Source organism: Melozone crissalis, unplaced genomic scaffold (assembly GCF_028551555.1).
Source record: "Melozone crissalis strain CALT ecotype California unplaced genomic scaffold, PUWL_Pcris_2 ptg000006l_1, whole genome shotgun sequence".
Taxonomy (NCBI): domain Eukaryota; kingdom Metazoa; phylum Chordata; class Aves; order Passeriformes; family Passerellidae; genus Melozone; species Melozone crissalis.
Window position 1 is genome coordinate 14,968,964 of NW_026535784.1, and position 20,651 is coordinate 14,989,614.

The 20,651-nt window shown below is 38.7% G+C and overlaps 1 protein-coding gene across 2 annotated transcripts in view; it reads left to right on the plus strand.

The window, feature by feature from the left end:
- The window catches only part of HTT (huntingtin), a 78,082-nt gene extending 60,674 nt beyond the window's left edge, over nucleotides 1-17,408 (plus strand). For both annotated transcript variants that reach the window (XM_054296058.1, XM_054296059.1), the window contains 19 exons: nucleotides 78-223; nucleotides 769-946; nucleotides 1,233-1,325; nucleotides 1,741-1,928; nucleotides 2,564-2,690; nucleotides 3,531-3,631; nucleotides 5,468-5,622; nucleotides 5,990-6,129; nucleotides 6,299-6,381; nucleotides 6,656-6,786; nucleotides 6,956-7,085; nucleotides 7,860-8,015; nucleotides 10,579-10,769; nucleotides 11,205-11,319; nucleotides 11,493-11,706; nucleotides 11,851-11,956; nucleotides 13,305-13,467; nucleotides 14,106-14,266; nucleotides 15,239-17,408. In XM_054296058.1, the coding sequence (XP_054152033.1) occupies nucleotides 78-223; nucleotides 769-946; nucleotides 1,233-1,325; nucleotides 1,741-1,928; nucleotides 2,564-2,690; nucleotides 3,531-3,631; nucleotides 5,468-5,622; nucleotides 5,990-6,129; nucleotides 6,299-6,381; nucleotides 6,656-6,786; nucleotides 6,956-7,085; nucleotides 7,860-8,015; nucleotides 10,579-10,769; nucleotides 11,205-11,319; nucleotides 11,493-11,706; nucleotides 11,851-11,956; nucleotides 13,305-13,467; nucleotides 14,106-14,266; nucleotides 15,239-15,452 (2,792 nt within the window). In that variant the 3' untranslated portion in view covers nucleotides 15,453-17,408. The remainder of the gene's footprint in view (nucleotides 1-77; nucleotides 224-768; nucleotides 947-1,232; nucleotides 1,326-1,740; nucleotides 1,929-2,563; nucleotides 2,691-3,530; nucleotides 3,632-5,467; nucleotides 5,623-5,989; nucleotides 6,130-6,298; nucleotides 6,382-6,655; nucleotides 6,787-6,955; nucleotides 7,086-7,859; nucleotides 8,016-10,578; nucleotides 10,770-11,204; nucleotides 11,320-11,492; nucleotides 11,707-11,850; nucleotides 11,957-13,304; nucleotides 13,468-14,105; nucleotides 14,267-15,238) is intronic.
- The last annotated feature ends 3,243 nt before the right edge of the window (nucleotides 17,409-20,651 follow it).

The window sequence follows — 20,651 nt, forward strand, 5'->3', positions numbered from 1 at the left end:
ATGAAATAGTTCTGAAAAAGGTTTATTGAATGGAAAAAAATTCAAACTGCTAGATTTCATCCAGTCTTATTTTATAGGAGATGAGGTGATGTATCAGTCTGTGATGACACTTTGTCGTGCACTGGCTCAGTATTTGTTGTTACTCTCAAAACTACCAGCTGGTCTCCGTGTTCCTCCTGACAAAGAGGGTGACATCCTGAAATTCGTAGTGATGTCAGTAGAGGTAAGAAGCTACACCATAATTAAAGATGTGATGAAATGTTGGGAGAGGGAACAACTCTGATGTGACTGATGAGAAGGAAGGGTGTGTTGCTGTTGCAGTCAGTGCTTTGTGTGCATTGTTTATGTCACATATATTTCAGGATGGGAAAAAGTCTTAAACTGATCGCCACTGAGTAATTTTGATTGGGGCAATTCTTTTGTCTTAACTGTAGAAATTTCCTCTTAGTGTTTATGTCTGACTTTTGCTAGTAAATCAGGTTTGGGTTGTGGGACAAGGACAGCTTTATACAAGGAGAGGTTGATTGACTGATGGACTGCTGCTGGCATTTGGGAGAATGGGTCTTGCACTGATTTTTGGGACACTTAATGAACAGTATATAGATAATTTTCTTGTACTTAAAATAAATAGTGTTTTCTCAGGAAAAAAAAACCCAATATTATTTGCTACTAATACTTTACATTTTGCTGAGTTAAAAAAATTCACTCTCGGTTAGAAGTTCTGTTTTGAGAATTTGCTGCTAATGGGGAACTTATCTTTTTGTGCAGGCACTATCATGGCATTTAGTGCATGACCAGATTCCATTAAGTGTAGATCTTCAAGCTGGTCTGGATTGTTGCTGTCTGACACTACAGCAGCCTAGTCTCTGGAATTTGCTGTCTTCTGCAGCTCATGTGACATATGCTTGCTCCTTAATTAACTGCATTAGATTCATCATAGAAGCAGGTGAGTGCTGTTTGATCAGCTAGGAGAAAAGTTTTGTTAATAGATTGCCAGTCATCATTGATCAAATGCTGTGTGTCTGGAATATTTCCTTGGAGTTCTTATTAATAATTAGTTTGACACATTTAGTTTTTGCTACTTTAATTTTCTGTTTAAAATTTAATGTTTACTTTTGAACTTGGCAAATGCCTTGGGTGTGTCAAACGTTTGACTACTACATGGTGTTGATTAAAAAATGGAATATAAAATAGGTAATAGCTGTATCATTCAAATATTTTCTCCAATTCAGTTGCTGTGGAACCTGGTAATCAACTTCTGAGTCCTGAAAGAAAGAATACTTCAAAACCTTTAAGTGAGGGGGAAAGTGATTCAAATGTACAGAGTAAGTAAACACTGAATTTTGCTTCTACCCTGAACTTTCACTGAAGAAATATTTTTTGGTACCCTTGCCATTACTACTATTTTTAACAATGCAAGTTCATCTGAGACCTTATTTGTATTTGGTAAATGCCTATTAAATATAGGTTGCCATATTTTTACAGGTATGGTTACTTTTTCTTGAAAGTGATACATTAATGCAGATTTTTCTTTTGGGGGTTTTCGTTAGCTGTGCAGCATGCTACAGACTGAGCTTTTTAAAGTGTGGGATTTTAAAAAATTGTTTGTGTCCTTATTGTGGTTCTATCCTTTTTAATTAACATACTCTTTTGTTAAGAATTTTTTGTGTTTCTGTCTTTTTAAATTATTTGTCTTTTGAGTGGATTTGTAAAGCTGAATTTCTTTCTCTCCCAACAAAGAAACAAAACACATAATTGCAGCATGTGAAATGATAGCTGAGATGGTGGAATGCTTGCAGACTGTCTTATCACTGGGGCACAAAAGAAACAGCAGCATCCCTGCATTTCTCACTCCTGTCCTCAAGAACATCATCATCAGTTTAGCAAGGCTGCCTCTAGTGAACAGCTACACCAGAGTACCTCCCTTGGTATGTTTATTATGCTTTGCTTTCAGGACTTTAAAAGTTATTGAAAAACTTTGAAAACCAAACATGGTGCTGCATCTGAAGTTCTACTACAGTAGGACTTCAACCTTCAGCTGGTTTGATCAATCAGTTTTCTCTTTGAACACTGAGTAACAAACAACATGTGCAAGGCCACTTCTCTGTTTCTCAGCACTCTGTTTCTAAATGGATGTAAAAACATAAGTTTTTTGGTTGAAACTTTTTTGCCCCCTCTCTGAGGTATCAGTGTGCTTTTTCAGGTATCAATAGTATGTGAACTGTTTTCCTTAAATTCCATTTCAGCATCATTTCTGCACAATTTCTAAACTGAAATACGTGACAGGAACTTACTTGCTTCTATATCTAAACTTGGACCATAAAACTGGATAATTAATTTACAGTGGGAAGTATGATGGAAAAAGCCCTAAAATAACAATTGTGGTATCCACTGTATATAAGTTTTGTTAGATGTTCCATCTTCCTTTGAGTATTTTTCTGTTTGGAGAACTACTTTTGTTTGCTGATGTCTTGTTGCCTTTGAAGGGTGCCTGTATATTTAGAGCTGTGATATAAATACTAGATCTGGTTTGGGTAATTAAACTTTCATTTTACTTCTTTAGGTCTGGAAATTAGGCTGGTCACCAAAGCCTTCAGGTGACTTTGGCACAGTTTTTCCTGAAATCCCAGTAGAATTTCTTCAAGAAAAGGAAATCTTTAAGGAGTTCATCTACCGCATTAATACACTTGGTATGTACAAAATTAAATGAATACACTTGGCTCTTATTGGGCATTTACCTGTGTTTTGAAATTACTGGATAACTGTATCTGAAACTGTTTGCTAACTTTTGTTGCTTATGTGGAGGACAGGTAATATTTCAGAGCAGGTTAGTAATGGTGTACATTTTGTTCAATGAAGAGAATAAATTACAGAAATAAAGCCAAAAGTTATTCCAGCTCATGGAGATTTCAGTGTGTTCTTGCAGAATGACCATTTGTTTTCTGGAGCATATGCTGGACAGTATGTTTGAGAATATTTCCCCCCCCCCCCCATTTTTTTCTATTAATGCACAGTATAAAGTCCTGGGTTAAGATACCTCTGTAACCTACCTTCAGCTCAGACATCAGATATTTGGGTTGGACAAGAAGGTCCTGAAAAAATACTTCATACCCAAACCATTCTATGAGTGTCTTAGCACAGTGTTTCCAGTCCTCTCCATTGTCTTGGAGCTGAAGGAGAGAAACTGCAATGTTGTTCTCTGCCATTCCCATCCACACCTAGCAGATCACAGAATCACAGAATAAGCTGAATTTTAAGGGACCCACAAGGATCATTGAGTCCCAGCTCCTGGCCCTGCACAGCACCATCCCCAAGAGTCACACCATGGGCCTGAGAGTATTGTCCAAACATTTATTAAAATCTGTCAGGCTTGGTGCTGCGACCACTTCCCTGGGAAGCCTGTTCCATTACAAAAACCACCAAAATGAAGTGGTATGAAACTAAACCTGTGGAAGCAATGTACCTTTTTTTAGTGCTGTTCCTTGTTTAGCTTTGTATTGAGACATCAATGGCTATCTCTGTTTCCATAGGGTGGATCAGCCGTACTCAGTTTGAAGAGACTTGGGCTACTTTGCTTGGTGTGCTTGTAACTCAGCCCATTGTAATGGACCAGGAGGAAAACCAGCAAGAGGTAATGTATTCATTGTATTTTTAAAGGAAATTTTACTTAAACCAAGAAAAGTGTTTCTATTAATAAAACTGTAAAGCAGAAAAGAAGTGATTAACACTAAGGCATTTTTTTTCTATTTTGTATTTCCTTTTTCTCATATCCTAGTGAGATCAGACACATCCATCTTCTGGCTTAGAGCCTCTGCAAGCATGCAAATAGTGAGGAAAAAAATTAATGAAGCTGTTTCAACTCTTTATTAGTACATTACTCAGCACAGTTTTTGTTGGTTTTTTTTTTTTTTGTAAGATTCTTGACCAGAAATTAATTGACCTGAAGATGCATGTTCATGTGCCTTGCTCCCACTTTTAAATTGTGTATTGGATATCTGAGCTTCTAGCTTAGGTAAATGTTCAAAATTCAATGGAGAGCATTTGGGGATCACAACTGAAGAAATTTAGAGCAGAATTTGTGTCTAATTTATATAACAAAATATATGCATTTATGTACCAATTCCTATACCAAATATTTCTGTCCAAAGAGCAGCAACAAAACTGAGGCTGGGGCTAAGGGAGCTGAAGGTGTTTAGTCTCAGAAAGGAGGCCCAGGGGGATCCTCATCACTCTCCACAACTACCTGAAAGGAGGGTGTAGCCAGGTGGGGATTGATCTTGTCTGCCATCTCTCAAATGAACTCCTTAAGTTGCGCCAGGGGAGGTTCAGATTGGATATTAGGAAAGGAATTTGCACTGAAAGAGGGGTTAAGCATTGGAATAAGTTTCCCAGGGAGGTGATGGAGTCACTGTCTTTGTAAGTGTTCAGTAGGGATGTGGCACTTAGAGACGTGGTCTAGGGGTGATGATGGTGGGAGTGGATTAATGATTGTACTGGATGGTCTCTGAAGGTCTCTTCCAACCTTGATGATTCTGTGAAAAGTCAAGATGAGAGTGAACTTGGCTATCACAAAAGAGATTTTCCCTCTTCAGTTGTCTTAACCTACTAGCAAACTGATTTTAGTGGGTTCTAGTTCTTTGACCTGAAAGGTTCTTTCCATAGGCTTGTTCATGATCCTGATGGTAGGTGCAGAGCCTAAAGCAGTTTGAAGAATTCAGAGGACAAACTGTGGATCCTGAGTAGCAGACAAACAGTTTTGCTTCTCTTGCTTCCTAGGTGTCAGACTGCCAAAAGGAATAGGAAATCATCATCCCTCTTCCCTGGGTTAGCATTTTCTGTTGGTTATACAGGCTTGGACACCTTGACTTAACTGCTTTCTGCTTAATGGGCATGTTGGGTCAGACTTAGGGTAATCTAGCCCTTGGTTTTTCCTAATTTGTCATGTAGAGAGTATTTGTTGAACAAGAATAATATTGCTTCCTTGCTTTCCAAGGCAGATCCATATGTTAAAAATTGCAGATATTTTAAGTGCTGTTGTAAATTTCAGTATGTAAATATTTTCTGAAATAAAAATAAAATTTTTTGGAAGTTGAACACTGGTTACCATCTTCTAAAGAACATCAGATGCATTTGTGGTCTGATGCTTTGTTTCAACAAGTAACTAATGGGTAGCTGCAAAGAAAGAGGCTAAACACTTTAAAGAAGTTCTGAAATGGACATCTTGAGGTTTTAATGCTGTTGGGACAAGAGAAGGGTGCATGCAGAGTGACTGATGAGAAGGAAGGATGTGCTGCTGCTGCAGTCAGTGCTTTGTGTGCATTTTTTATGTCACATATATTTCTGGATGGGAAAAAGAGCAGATGTCAGGCTTATTAACGATAAGTTAGTGAAACCTGACAAACTGATATTCAGAGCTTTTGGGATTTTTTTTTTAAACAATTCAAATTACAGTGGGTTCATTTTACAGGAGGATACAGAGAGGACCCAGATCAATGTTCTGGCAGTGCAAGCCATAACCTCCCTGGTGCTGAGTGCCATGACCATCCCTGTTGCAGGCAATCCAGCAGTCAGCTGCTTGGAGCAGCAGCCCCGCAACAAAGCTTTAAAAGCTCTGGACACAAGGTATTTGTTTTCACTTGTTTTCAAATGCATAAAACTTGTGGTTAATAAATAACAACAGCTGCTTAGTCTAGTTGTAGAAAAAAATATGTGTAGGTTGTATTTTTTAAGTTAGAGTATGTATGGATGGATCTATTTACATAAAAGTTGCATGGATTTAGCATTGTGAACCTGCTGACTTAAAAGATTATCTGAAAAAGATAACATCTTAATAAAATCTAGTAAACAGTGTGCAGAACATATTTTTCAACATTTTCATTTCCCTGATACTGAAAATAAGCATAGACACACAACATTACAGTGTGAGCCAGACTTACAAAAAACTGTTAAAGGAAAAATCTGCTAAAATTGATTTCTCTTGGGCTTTTAGGTTTGGGAGGAAGCTAAGTGTTATCAGGGGAATTGTTGAACAGGAAATCCAGGCAATGGTGTCTAAGAGAGATAATATTGCTACTCATCATTTATACCAAGCCTGGGACCCTGTTCCATCACTTTCTCCTGCTACTACAGGTAAGTGCTTGTTTGTGGGGGGGAAGGGGAGACTGAATTTCTTTCACATTTAAAATGTGGGAAAGGTACTCTCAGAAGAATTTGAATTCCAGTTTGTGGAAAATTAAGCCATTTTCACATGTGCTTTATTATGCACTTTTAAAAAAATTCATCCTGTGTTTCATTGCAGGTGCTCTTATCAGCCATGAAAAACTCTTACTGCAGATCAATACTGAACGAGAAATAGGAGATATGGATTATAAATTGGGACAGGTTTGTTAAACGCTCAACTTTAAACTTGATTTTCATTACATTTCCTCCAGTTCTGAAAATTTAGTTAAGAAGCATTGCTTGACATCATATAGAAACTAAAACCTCTGAATGATGCAGGATAGGTCATAACTGGGTGTCTCCTCAGCTAGAGGCTGTGTTTTGCCTGTCATTTAAATGAAAATATGTTTGGCTTCTAAGATTCTTCTAGGCTGACTACTGGGGAGTTGAATGCACTTCTTTGCTATTTGTTTTTCTTTTTTGTGTGTGTTGCAAGGTCTCTATACACTCTATATGGTTAGGAAATAATATCACTCCACTGAGAGAAGAAGAGTGGGGTGAGGATGAAGAAGATGAGAACGATGTACCTGCTCCTTCCTCACCACCTACCTCTCCTATCAACACTAGGTATCTTTTTTTTTTTTCCCTCACTTTTGAGTCAGAGATAAGGTTTTATTTCTTCATTGAGTTCAATAAGCTGGGTTTATAAATTGAGTGCTGTTAAATAACTGTATTATTTCAAATCAAGCATTTTAGCAGGGTTTAAGAATAGCTACTTGTTTATTGTTCCTTGCAGGAAACACCGAGCTGGTGTGGATATCCATTCTTGTTCTCAGTTCCTGCTTGAGCTGTACAGTCAGTGGATATTGCCATCCAACCCCAGCAAGAGAACACCAGTGATTCTGATCAGTGAAGTGGTGCGATCAGTAAGTCTCGGTTGTTATTCAGAGTCATAACTGAGCTTCTGTTACAAGTGTTCAGAGCTAAGTAACATTTATAAAGCATCTTTTAATGTATGGAACACACAGAATTTTCTTGGCACTGCTATTCTGTGGGCAATACAGAAATACAGCTTGGGCAACTACAGCATTAGACTGAATGCTCTCTAAGCATTTGAATTTCATATTCTGCTGCTACATTACAAATACTTTATTGCAACTTAATGGCAGTTTATATTTTACTTGACTACTTGCTAAAGCAAGATTTTCTTATCCTATCCTTTTGTAAGAAAATGAAGATGGAACAACAATATATTTGAGAATTAAGTTGATTATTAAGTGTAGAAGCAAAACTAAAGAGCACAGGTGTGGCATGTGTCTTGACAGCCATTATTCACTATCATTCTTATGACTTAAAATGAAGCTATCCCTGCAAGAGAAGTATGTGTTGTGTATTTTGGGATGGTTTAGTACATTGTAAATAGCAATGTTCATGTCCCAGAGTTACTTCCTATAGTGGCTTTGATTTTGTAAACTTTTTGGTAAAAAGGACTTCTTGGAGGTCATTATTATCAGAGGTGAATGGTGGAATTAAATCTGGACAACAATAGTAATAGTTGTTTCAGACCCTTGAGTAAATGTTTACACATTTAATAGATCGATTGAGGAATATTTTGCTCACAATTTTAACAGAAAGGAGAGTGAATTTTTGGCTGTCTCCTAATGGGAATTTTTTTATATTCAATTTTAATTTCATTACAGCTTCTGGCAGTGTCAGACTTATTTACAGAAAGGAATCAGTTTGAGATGATGTACACAACACTGACAGAGTTGAGAAAGGTGCATCCGTCTGAAGATGAGATTCTTGTACAGTATTTGATACCAGCTACTTGTAAAGCTGCTGCTGTTCTTGGAATGGTAAGAAATTCTCAGAAAGTTTATTGCAAATTCATGAGTGTTTAGGTTAACCCAGCTTCTGCTGCAGAACTTGGTATACTTGTTAAGCGTAGTTTGTCTCTAAGAATATCCTTTAGCTGATCTGCATGGCTGTAAGAAGTAATAGGATATGTATTCTGAGCTTTCAGAGTTTGCAAACATTATCTCCAATTGCCCTGTATTCAAGCAGAAAGGTTGTTTGATTTGATTTTTTTTGAGGTTTGATCATAATTTAATGTGCTTTTTGGTTTGTTGCATTGAGTTCAGTGTTGCCTTTGCCCTGGACTCATTTGTTACACTTCAGGCCAGAAACAGCTTTTGCTAGATTTGTATTGCTGGGGAATGGCTGTACTGTCATGGGAGGCTGGGACAGTGCATGTGATGAAAATATAGTCCCAGATAGTCAGGTATCCCTTTTCTCTCCCTCACTCTTCCCTCCACTGCATCATTCTGTCTTGAGATGTGTAGACCAGAAGTACTTTCCAGTGAACATTTCAGAGTGTAGTTATTTAGGAAAAAAATGACAAATCATTTTGGAAGGAGTTAGCACTTCTAGAAACTCTGAGACTAATATAAAGCTATATGGGTAATAGTGGTCACAGAAATTCTGAAAGGCTTTTAGGGTGGGGCTTTCAGTAGCTATTGCAGCAGCAACTCTGCAAGGGAAGGCTGGGAATGTGATGGCAAACATACAGAAACAGTTTTAGAGATCAGCTTATTTTGACTAGGCTGTCATTTCCCACTCAGTGAGCTAATAACCCCTTCTCACAAGCAAACAGCTGAATATAACAGCTTGGTGGGACTTAAAAAACAAGAAGCTGGTTCCATCAGGAGTTGCTCGTTGTTCTATGTTCAGCTACATAGAAAATCTGCTTAAAAAGAGCAGCTAGAGAGCAGACACTGTCTCAAACTGGTCTGTATCTTAGATACTTCATAAGTAAGAGGACAAGATAAAGCAAGTAATTTCCACTAGTTACTTGAATAGTAAGGAGAAGACTTTCCAAAACTAAAAATCAAAATAAATTTTGTACATTCCAGTAAGTTGTGGTATTTGATAACTTTGGTAACAGGAAGTGAAGTATTTGATACCAGCTTGACCTTGAATACTGTACATAAAATTGTAGAATGATTTAGGTTGGAAAAGACCCTTGATCATTGAGTTGAACCATTTCCCTAAGGATGGAGCCTAAGGAGGCTGAAGGGGGGATCTTATGACTCTTCAAGTTCCTGAAAGATTATAGCAAAGTAAGGGTCAGTCTCTTCTCTCAGGTGACAGGACAAGAGGAAATGGCTTCAGGTTGTGCCAGAGGAGGTTTGGGTTGGCTGTTAGGAAGAATTTCTTCACTAGAAGGGTGGTTAAGCATTGGAGTGGGCTGCCCAGGGAAGTGGTAGAGTCACTATCCCTGCAGGTGTTCCAGAAATGACTGGACATGGCACTCAGTGCTGTGGTTGAGTTGATGGTGGTCAGCTTGGTCAAAGGCTGGACTCCATGATCTTGGAGGGCTTTTGCAACCTTATTGATTCTGTGAAGTACAGGGTGGCAGTCACTGCCCTGCTCCTGCTGGCCACACCATTGCTGATCCAGCCCAGCTGCCATTGGCCTTCTTGGCCACCTGGGCACACCTGGCTCATGTGCAGCCACTCTCACCCAGCACCCCCAGGTCCTTTTCCATGGGGCCCTTTCCAGCCACTCTGCCCCAGCTGTGGCACTGCAGGGGTTGCTGTGAGCCAGGGGCAGGACCCAGCACTCGGCCTGGTTGAACCTCAGAGCCTTGGGCCCACTGATCCAGCCTGTCCAGATCCCTTTGCAGTCTCCCTCACTTCCAGCAGATCAACATTCCTGCCCAGCTGAAAGTACACTTAATTCCCTCATCCAGATCACAGAATTGATGGAGGGAAAGATGTGCAGGTCTGAGTACCAGTGGTCTCAGAGAATAATAAATGAGTGATCTTCCCAGGGAGGTGGTAGAATCACCATCTCTGGATGTGTTTAAAAAAAGACTGGACATGGCACTTGGTGCTGTAGTCTAGTTGAGGTGTTAGGGCACAGGTTGGACTCGATCTTAGAGGTCTCTTCCAGCCTCATTATTCTGTGACTCTGTGAATGGAATGATGTGCTATGAGTTGAGTAGGCATATAGTAGATGGCAGAGTATAGTTGTCTGGTGCCAGTCTGTTTCAGATGGAAGCATCCTTTGTGCTTACTTGGAAGGCCACAAAATTTCAATCATTCAAGTCCTATATTCTTAATAGCACGTACTGTTTACTGAGCTAATCCTTATCTTATTTGGGTTTTTTAGATTTTAAATCATGACATAACTTTGTACAAATAAAACAAAGTAGCATCAATTTCCTAGTTAATCTACAACTCATCTCTTGTCTTATTGTATTAGTCTTGTGACATCTATTCAAAGTAGTTTAAGCCAGGCTCTGGTTTGTTCCCTATTTTCTGCTCTTTAATTTGTTCCAAGTATTTCTGAATGACAGGACTTGCCAGTATTTAAACAGTGTTGATTTCTAATGAGTGCTCTTGTTGGGTGTATTAGGATAAAGCTGTGGCTGAACCAGTAAGTCGACTGCTGGAATCAACCCTGAGGAGCACCCACATGCCAAGTCGGATTGGAGCCCTGCATGGAATTCTTTATATCCTTGAGTGTGACTTGCTGGATGAGACAGCAAAGCAGCTCATTCCAATTATCAGCGAGTATCTGCTCTCCAATCTGAGAGGAGTAGCACAGTAAGACTCTTCTCCCTTTCCCCCTGGCTCCAAACTGTTGCATGTTTATGTCTGAACAAAAGGGCTCTCTGTTGTTGGCAGTTGCCAGTACATTTTAGAGCAGGCTGTTTTATCAAGCAGGTTTTGGCATTTTCATTGAAAATATCATCCAATTTTAGGTTTAATTTACAGATCGAAATGGTATTTGAGCACGAGAAAACTGTTTGATAGTAGAGGCTTTCATGTCTTTGGTAAACTGTGTTACTTAAACCTCATTTTTCTGTCATTTTCATGATAATCAATGTTCTCTTATGGCACCTCAGCAATACTTTCAGTGATTTTAAAAAGGGCTTAGGTTTCACCTCAAAGATACTTAGAATTTCTAGAAATTGTTTATAGTGTCTCTGTGACCTAAACAACTTTGGTGTGACCACTAGTGTTTTTGCTCATTTGCAGTTGTGTGAATATCCATAACCAAGAGCACATTTTGGTCATGTGTGCAGCTGCTTTCTATTTGATTGAGAATTACCCACTTGATGTAGGGCCTGAATTCTCTGCAGGAATTATACAGGTATGTTGTGATGCCTCCAGTGAGGGGTGGTTGTGTAACCTGAGACCACCACATTAGCTGTCTTTTTGTTAATATCTGTTGCCGTTCACGCTGTTCTGGTGTGCTGCTAGAAGATGACCTAAATACACCTCAAAACCAAGTAGTTTTGTTTTTTTTTTTTTGCTTTATTTCAGATGTGTGGAGTCATGGTGTCTGGAAGTGATGAATCAACACCATCCATTATTTATCACTGTGTCCTGAGAGGATTGGAACGACTCCTTCTTTCAGAGCAGCTTTCCAGGCTGGACAGTGAGTCCCTGGTTAAGCTGAGTGTTGACAGGGTGAATGTGCAGAGCCCCCACAGAGCAATGGCAGCCCTGGGATTGATGCTGACTTGCATGTACACAGGTATTCACTTTTTTTATACTTCTGATGTGCTGGGAGAGTGGCTTGCTGACAGTGCTAATTTTCTTAATTTATTTTTGTTACAAAAAGTAAAAGAAGTGTATTTTAACCTCCACAGTGAACTTGTAACAAATTATTTTGGTTTAGGAAAGGAAAAAATCAGCCCCAGCCGTATCCCAGATGCAAATCCTGGTGCTCCTGACAGTGAATCTGTGATTGTTGCCATGGAACGAGTATCTGTCCTTTTTGATAGGTAAGAGGACAAAGTGTGTAAATGGGGCTCTGAGAGGGAAAGGATTGTGCTTGCCACTTCTCTATTTAACAGTTCTTACAGTTAATTAATGATGTTTCTCTACTTATTGTTGCTTAGAAGTTACACTCCTGGTATACACAGTAACACTGATGGAATTGCTGAAGGCAGCACAAATGTGCAGGAATGTAAATGAAAACCAGACATGTCCAAACTGATACTGTGTGTTGCACAAACCATACTACTTCATAAATGTATTTCCAGCTCCCTTCAGGTCAAACTCTTAAGTGCTTTTCAGGATGTCTTCTACATAATCAAGGATATAAATCCAGTTTACAGGAAATAATCTTTCTAACCACCCTAAGAGTTTAAAACTTTTTCCCCCCTTCCCTTCTCACAAGAGTTGCTCTTTCTGAGGCTGTTAAGTAATTGCAGGCGAAGGATACAGTAAAACTTCTGTATGCACATGGAACTCATTAATGGGAACATTTCAAAACCCCTGTTTTGATCTGACAATCTCAAGCTGTCTTAAGTGAGTATAGCATGTTAGATTTTGTGTAGTAGTTTGTGGGTAATGGTTTACATTTTTTAAAGTGTTCAGTGGTTTTTCCATAAAACTGGAGGAGGGTTTCACTTCTGTACTTGGTGAGAACAGAACTAGAGTAGTGCTTGAGTGTTTTTGAATTTATCACTCTGAAGAGCTAGCAAAACAAATGTGACTACTACAAGCAAAAAATAACTTTTGCAGGGAAGAATCACATGCTGGTAACTTGATTTTGATACATCAACAGATGCTGCCTTTATTAGCAAGACTTTCCAATTAGTGTTATTTAAACAAAGTTGTCTTTAGGTTGGAGTATCTTTTCCCCACTTTACACAGCAATACAGCTTGCTTTTCTCATTTGATATGTTGGTCATTCTGGACTTGAATAAAAAAGGCCAAGATGTTATGAATGAAAACTAGTGTTCTGTTTATAAATGGTCTTTCCTCTGATAACTAGGATGAGTGATTTCCCTGTCCTTTTTTGTTCTTGTTTAGTTTTTTCAGCATTCCTGTTGTTAAGTCTCATCTCTGATACAATTCCAGACCTTCAAAAAATATGGTTATTCAAAACAGAAGAGGGGAGAGTATGGGGTAAGGACACACCTGTAACAGCTTCTGACAGCTTTGATAGACCTCTCTGGGTAGTCTGTTATTAAGATTACATGAAGATTTGGATTCATCAGTGCTGAGAGCTTGCCTACCCAGAGATGAAAGGAAAATGTTCTTTCCATTGCCAATTAAATTGGAAAAGAACTAGATATGTGTTGACATTCAGTCATAATGTATTTAATTTTTTATTATTTTCAGGATCAGGAAGGGATTTCCCTTTGAAGCTCGAGTAGTGGCTCGGATTCTTCCACAGTTCCTTGATGATTTTTTCCCCCCACAAGATGTAATGAACAAAGTCATTGGGGAATTTCTGTCCAATCAGCAGCCATACCCACAATTCATGGCAACAGTAGTTTATAAGGTAGTATTGATACATTTATTTTTCTTAAATGCTTCAGAAAATTTCTAAATAATTGACAGCTCAGCTGAAGGGCCATATGCCACTTTTGTAAATTAGATCTAAAAAACCTGACATGATTGAGCTGTCCTGCTGTGAGCTTTGCCTTCCAGGCAGCTTCAAGGGCTAGAATTGCCATGTCACCTAGAGGCCAAAGCTCACAGCAGGACAGTCCAGTCACTGATAATGAGAAATAAAGAGAAAGTTAGTGGTTGTGATCCTGGTGCTCAGATTCTAGATCTGAGAGAGCCATCACCTTGTGAGCCTAACAGGCAAGCCCCTGTGGCTTCAGCTGGGCCTCTGGGCTTTTGGCTCTTCAGCACCTGCTGGACTTTTGCATCACTGGAGAGTGCATGTGCACAGCACATGTGATCTATAAAAAGCAAATACCCCACACAAGTTGTATATTTCTGTGTGATTACTTCAGCTTGGTACATTTGTCACAAGTCCAGTTCACTAATTCATTTGACTCAGAGTTGTCCCCAGGAATCCAGTTTGTGACCCTCAGGGCTTTGTAGCCAGAGAGAACCTTTACAAGAGAAACTGAACTTTTTCCCATATCCATGCACCCTGTCTTTATTCCTGTGTACAATACTTTGCAGGTGTTCCAGACACTGCATAGCACTGGACAATCCTCCATGGTCCGTGACTGGGTGATGCTCTCTCTCTCCAATTTCACACAAAGAACACCTGTGGCAATGGCAATGTGGAGTCTTTCCTGTTTTTTTGTCAGTGCTTCCACCAGTCAATGGATTTCAGCAATGTATCCTAAAAAGTTGGAATGTGTGCCATTTCTGGGTAATTATAGTGTAAAGCCTTGAAGGATAAGAGTACAAGTGTAAGACACAAAAAAGGCAGTTTTACTGCAGATAGTAATGGTGTATATTGCTTTGTGCTGTTGGTACCTCAAGTTTGTAGGGAAAAAAGAGAACATCTAAACACATTGTGAGAACAAAGTTATCTAAAACTACTGCTTTAAGATCAGTTCCTTTTGGCTATGCAAGATGATTGGGAAAGTCCTTACTTTGAAGGACTTTTTGCAAGCTTCATCAAGATAGTATTGCTGTGACCTTTAAAAGCTTTGCTCTGTATTCCTTCTGCAAGATAAAATATATTGAAGAAAATGTAAGAAGCCAACAAACTCAAAATCAAGAGAATTATCCTCTACATCCAAACTGTATTTTGCAGTTATCACCCTGGCTGTGCACTGCAGTAATAGTGGGCTTTGGCAATGGAATTGTATTGGTCAAATAAATTGGAACAGACTTCTTCCAATTTATCTATATATCTATCTTTATATATATGTGTGTGTGGTATTAGTGCTGGGTTTATTTAAAAACAAATAAACAAACCCCTGAAACAAACAAAAAAATAACTAGTGCATCTTGTGTGCAGACAAAAAAATGGCCATTTGTCATGTTTGAGACATCCTAATGAGTCCCAACCTCAGCAGTGCTCTTTGGCCCTCAGCAGTTGCTGATTGCATCGTTTGCTCCAATGGATAAAGAAAACTACTGCTAGCTTGAAATTAATTTCTGAGGATAAGAAATTGTGTGATGTTAAGGAAGAAATAGGATTTATGTAGTAGCAGTTAATGGCCTATGACAGCATTTGCACTTGTTGAGCATTGTTGGTGAACTTAAGAATAAGGTGTTTTAATGGAGAACAGAGTTTAAACTGCTATACCAAAAGAGAGGCAATATCTGTCATTTTATGACCTTAACTTGTATTTCAGTCTTCCACATATTATCAGCAGAATGGGGAAATCAGAGCAAGTGGATGTTAACATCTTCTGTTTGGTGGCTATAGACTTCTACCGGCACCAGATCGATGAGGAGCTGGATCGGAGAGCCTTCCAGTCGGTGTTTGAGGTGGTGGCATCGCCTGGAACCCCATACCACCGCCTCCTGACCTGTTTGCAAAATGTCCACAAGGTCACAGCATGCTGAACATCCTGATGTGTAGTGGAACTGCATGACTAGTGTTGGAATATGAGTTATGAGGAATGCAAGATGAAGAAAATACCTGGGGTTGCATTTGTGATAAATACGGACCTGTCAGTTTTCCTTCCAGCATGCATGGACAAGTGCTCTGCAGCACTGGAAATCACCTGAGAGTCAAGTGTAGTTGTTGTTGACACCAAACACCTCTAAGTGGAATGAAGTATGTCAGTGTTTTTCAAGTGGTGGTGGGGACTAAAGAAGCCACACATCCAAGCTGTAAAATATGAGCTAGTACCACATGCAAGGTATTTGGTATTCCTCTTCTTCCCAATATGCAGCTGAAGCCACTGTGGTGCAGCAGTAAAGCACTGACAGACTGTTATTGCAACATGCAGTCATTAGCCAACTTCATAGTTTTATGTACCTGTATATACTGTTGTGTAGTACAGAATAGAATTTGTTTCCTAATGTCTCTCCCAAACAAGGAAAAGAGAAAATGGCTTTTATGATTTACACTTCCAGCATGTAATTTCTCTCTCTGGATTTTCTGATATCCAGTGGTGTATGTGTTGGTGATACCAGAGATATAGTGCACATACGTAACCACACGTTATTCTTTTTTCTTCTCAGGTTTTCAAATTTGAGTACAGTATATCAGTGAAAGAAATTTTAACTTAAATATTTCTATATTATGTACAGTATGTAAAATTGTAAGATGTGTGGTGCATGAGCTGTGCTGTAATTGGAGATGAACAAAAGCCATGCTACTGAATGTCTTGACATCTGTATTGTCCTCATTTTTTTTCCTCATTCTTGAATTCATGTTCCTTTTGGAAATCCATCTTAATGTACAGATTACATCTTGTTTTGCATCTCACTTTTTCTTAAAGTGCTTTAAAACTGGAATATGTTGATTAATTTGTCTTGAGAAACTGTACTAAGGAGGCATTCTTGTGATCCACATTTCTGTAGCTTCTTTGTAATTCCTTAATTTTGAGACATAATGGTAAGAAAGAGGACTAGTCACTCTGGATCGAACTTTAGATGCTTAAGAAACTGTTCTTATTTGCTGCACAGCATTTTAAGAGACAAAATGGTGCAAGCTCCCCAGTAGTCAACAACCATTTGACCTTTCCTAACTGAGACCATGGAGTCATCTGGACCACTCTCATGTGAACAAATATGTGGTAGCAGTAAAGAATCAGAAGGCTGCTGTGGTCTACTTTGGGACTGGCTAAAGTGTTAGATTACACAACCTCTTTTATTACCTGTTGTATCCATAATGCTTTAGACACAAACACAAATATCCATGAATTTCAGGACACTACACAGGGCCAGATTTAGCTTTTACTCACCACCCAGGGAATGCCATTGATTCCTAAGCTTTACATGAGGAAATCTAGCACAGCATTTGTCTTTAGTTGTACTTAAGTCTTTCATTATAGAGAAATGATACCTTGGTTCTCAGTCAGATCCTACATTCAACCTCTCTTCATTTTCTTATCACACCTTTTGGTGACACTTGGAAAAATGAGATAGTGTTGTCAGGAGGAGCATGTACTGTATGTATTTCTGTATATAATGTATATGTTGAAATTATACACATGTGACAACATTTAATGTATACAGATGTGTATATTTGTATTTATTAAACCCATGTATTTAAACTAATTCCAATCTAGACCAAAAATTGTTGCTTCTGCCCTTAAATTGATTACAAAGGAATTGTCCACTGCTGTCGCTTCCTTTTAGAAACTGGTAGAGGAAATTGATATTATGGGCAGTAGAAACAACTGTAGATGTTGCTGTATTTAGCTCTCTACAGGTCTTATTATCTAGAGCAATTATTTCAGTCCTAAGTTGGGTTACTCTTCTTCCTTGGGCCACAGCACTGTGGTGATTTTTAAAAGAAACTGAACAGGGTTTCAGAAAAAGGTTTAATAAAATAGATACTATTTGAAAGTTTTTGTGTTATATTGGAAATTATCTTAATTCTGATAAAAGTCTAATTCCAGGCAGTGAAATATAATGCCCTGTGTTTGCATTAAGCGGTAGTATAGATCACTCTTCCCTTTTGTAATCACCAATAATCATTTTGTACTGTAAACCCACACACCAGTCAGTTTTTGTATGATATATAGTTTAAGTGAAGATATTTTTGTAAGCTATTTTCCAGAATTTAAAAATAGATTTTAATATATTTTTTAAGCATCAGGTTAGCCAAATTCTCACCATATAACACTATATGTTGTGTTATGAAACTGTTAAATTCTTCATAATTTTAAGCTCCTCATGATTAACACAGACCAGCTGATTACCTCGGGATCACGGGAGCTAGACCCTTTCTGAAACTTTCCAAACCAGCTTGGGACTTGCTATAGAATCTTTCAAGCCAGTGAAGAAATACATTGAATTAAGCAGTCAGCACAGCTGGGTTAAAACATTATAGATGTGACAGACTCCCATTTCTCAAATGCCTCTTGCCAGCCTTAGAGCAAGGATTTGCATTGCCTGTTTCAAGACAAGCTCTAGAGCTGATGCACTCAGTTCTAACCTCACACAGATTCACTGGGAATAACTTCATCTGTTTTAACCTCTCCTGGAGGTTGTTGTAGTGTCTGTACCTCCTGTAATGTGTCCCAAGTGTCTAAAGAAGGGCACCTCCTCCTAGGAAATCCTCTGTGACCTGAAGGAGTTGGAGCTTAAGGGTCTTCCTAGTGTGGGAGCACACTGCAGTAGTGCTTCAGTTCAGACATTTCACTGCAGCACACTTTCCTCTCTTCTTCCTGGACATTCTTTCCACACCCTCATTTCTTTGGGAATGAAATCATACTCAGAATCACTCCTGTCTGCTTTTAGTGACACAAGCCATGAGGTGTGCCACAGGGGTAGTAACAGCAGAACAGTGGCCATTAAGGCATTCTGATGTTCCATTTAAAGGAAATAAAAATACTGCTTGTCCTTTGAGACTGACTCTATGCAAGATTTTATTTCACAGAGTGTTTTTAACTTGCTGTAAACAGAAAGCTAATTCTGAAAACCAGGCTGTTCATATTTTCATTGAGATCAGGGTAGAAATATGTTTGGTCTTTAGACATACATTTGTTGTCCTGGCTAAACAAAGCAGAAACATCTTTAATGTGCTTTGCAGTAAAAGTGGCTTCTTTGCAGCCTTACAAGATGAGAGGTGTGGCATGACTGGGAGCATACTTGAGAGAGATTAATATTTAAAACTTCAGTTACAATTCAGTTGTCAAAGAAACTGCATTACTAAATCTATAATGTGGCCCTCCCCTGAGAACACTGTATGCCAGCCAACTTGTTATAAATGGCTTTTGGACCAGCTACCCACTGACCTATTGAATAAAGTTTGCTTTGTGTTTCATTTCAGCCTGCCCCCTCCCTTGTGCTGAGTGCAAGAATGAGGAGTTGCAAACAACAACTTATTGTAAACCTGTTCTTATTTGTGGGGTTCAAAGTATTTTCTTTACTATTTATGTTGTTTTCCGGTTGCAATTGAATGTGAGTTTATTTAAATCTTCTCTGAAGTGTATACTCAGATGTCATTTCTTGCCTAAAGCACCTAGCAAATGACTGTGTGTTACTTTTGCTTTGGTAGGAATGCCTTCTTAGCACCAAGACATTGCTTGTTTTTTAACACCAGCAGCATTCCAAAAGCACTGAGTAATGACTGGACAAATTTTGGTCAAATGAAGGGAGGAACAAGTGGAACCTTTTGGGATAAAAGTAATTTGTTGATATCTAGTAGCCTGCCTTAAGAGCATTCTGTCTTGCCATTCACCTTTTTTCAGTGGCTGTTAACTATATAGCAAATAAGGAGGTTGTGTCAAAAGCACTGCAAAGACAGTTCTCCAAGAGCAGCAGACCTGGTTTGTCTTAGCATTTTGTGGAGCTGTCAGGGCTGGGCATTTATGCTTCCATAATAAAAGAAATTTTAGGGTATAATGAGCAATAAATAATAGCAATAAGCAGTTTAATTAAATTCAGTCCTTCAGGATCTTACCCGGTCATTGATGGGAGAAGACAGGGAACTAAATGAGTACATTCATGGTGTAAATCAGATTTTTTCCAAGTACAATCTCAACTAAACTTCCTGCTAAAGGTAGAAATCAGCTGAGGGGCAATGGAGGTGCTTTGCTCTTAAAACAGTTTTGGTTATAAGGACACAATTGCTGAAAGTTACAAGAGGACAAAATACTTTGCTAGTTTCTAAGTAGTTTAAGTGTTTTAAAGTGAAAACAAGCTGCTGTAAAAACTAGAGTAAGCAATGTAGCAAAATTTGGGGGAAATTAATGATGTTAATTTAACCTAATACAGAGATTTTGGGTGAACTCATTGTGCATGCTACCTAAGTATCCATTTAAAAATCTTGAGAATCCCACAGTCGTACCCAGGAGAGCTTCTACGGTATATCTTGATAAAGTTTTTAGCTGCATTCAGGTAACTGGGTATAAATGCTGCAGAGCATTTGTGAAGCATGTGCTGCTTTAGTCACGTGCATTTTGTGTGAGTTTATCATTCCCATCAGTCTGTGTGTACACACCATCCAGTTGGATAAACTTGACAAGGATAAGGTAACGCACCCTGTGGTGGGATAGAGTTTGAGGGCAATGATGAGCAAAAGCTTGGAGCCCCAACCTGAAAAGCAATTGTACTCAAGGGAAAAGAAAAGCATATAATTTTAGATGTATGTTTAAGTTTAAAAAAAAATGCTGAAAATACTGCACATTGAAACGAAAACAGAAAATAAAATGCAACTATTACTGTAAGTGATTTTTCTCTGTTTATTTAAAAAGAAGGGCTTGATGCATTTTACTAGTCTTTCCCTAGTATCTCTTCTTTCCAGCAACTATCAAATACTGAGTATTATTAAGATATGCAAGAATACTTGAACTTTCTGCAAATGTAGCTATGCTGCACAATCACAGTGCTGTTTGCAATTAACCAAGAGCTATCACGGCTGAGCTTTTAATTGTATCTAACAGTCATGCTTGCCAAAACTTCTCTGGGATTCTAGATGAGATCAGAAAAGGCAAAATTCAAGTGTACAGCTGTATTTGTGAATGAGAGTGTATTTATCCACAGCAGTCCTGGGGAGGGATAATGTTACACAGGAGAAGAAATGGTTTAACTTGCTGAAGCTTGGTTTCCCAGCTGTTGGGCTTGCATCTTAAAAGAAATTTC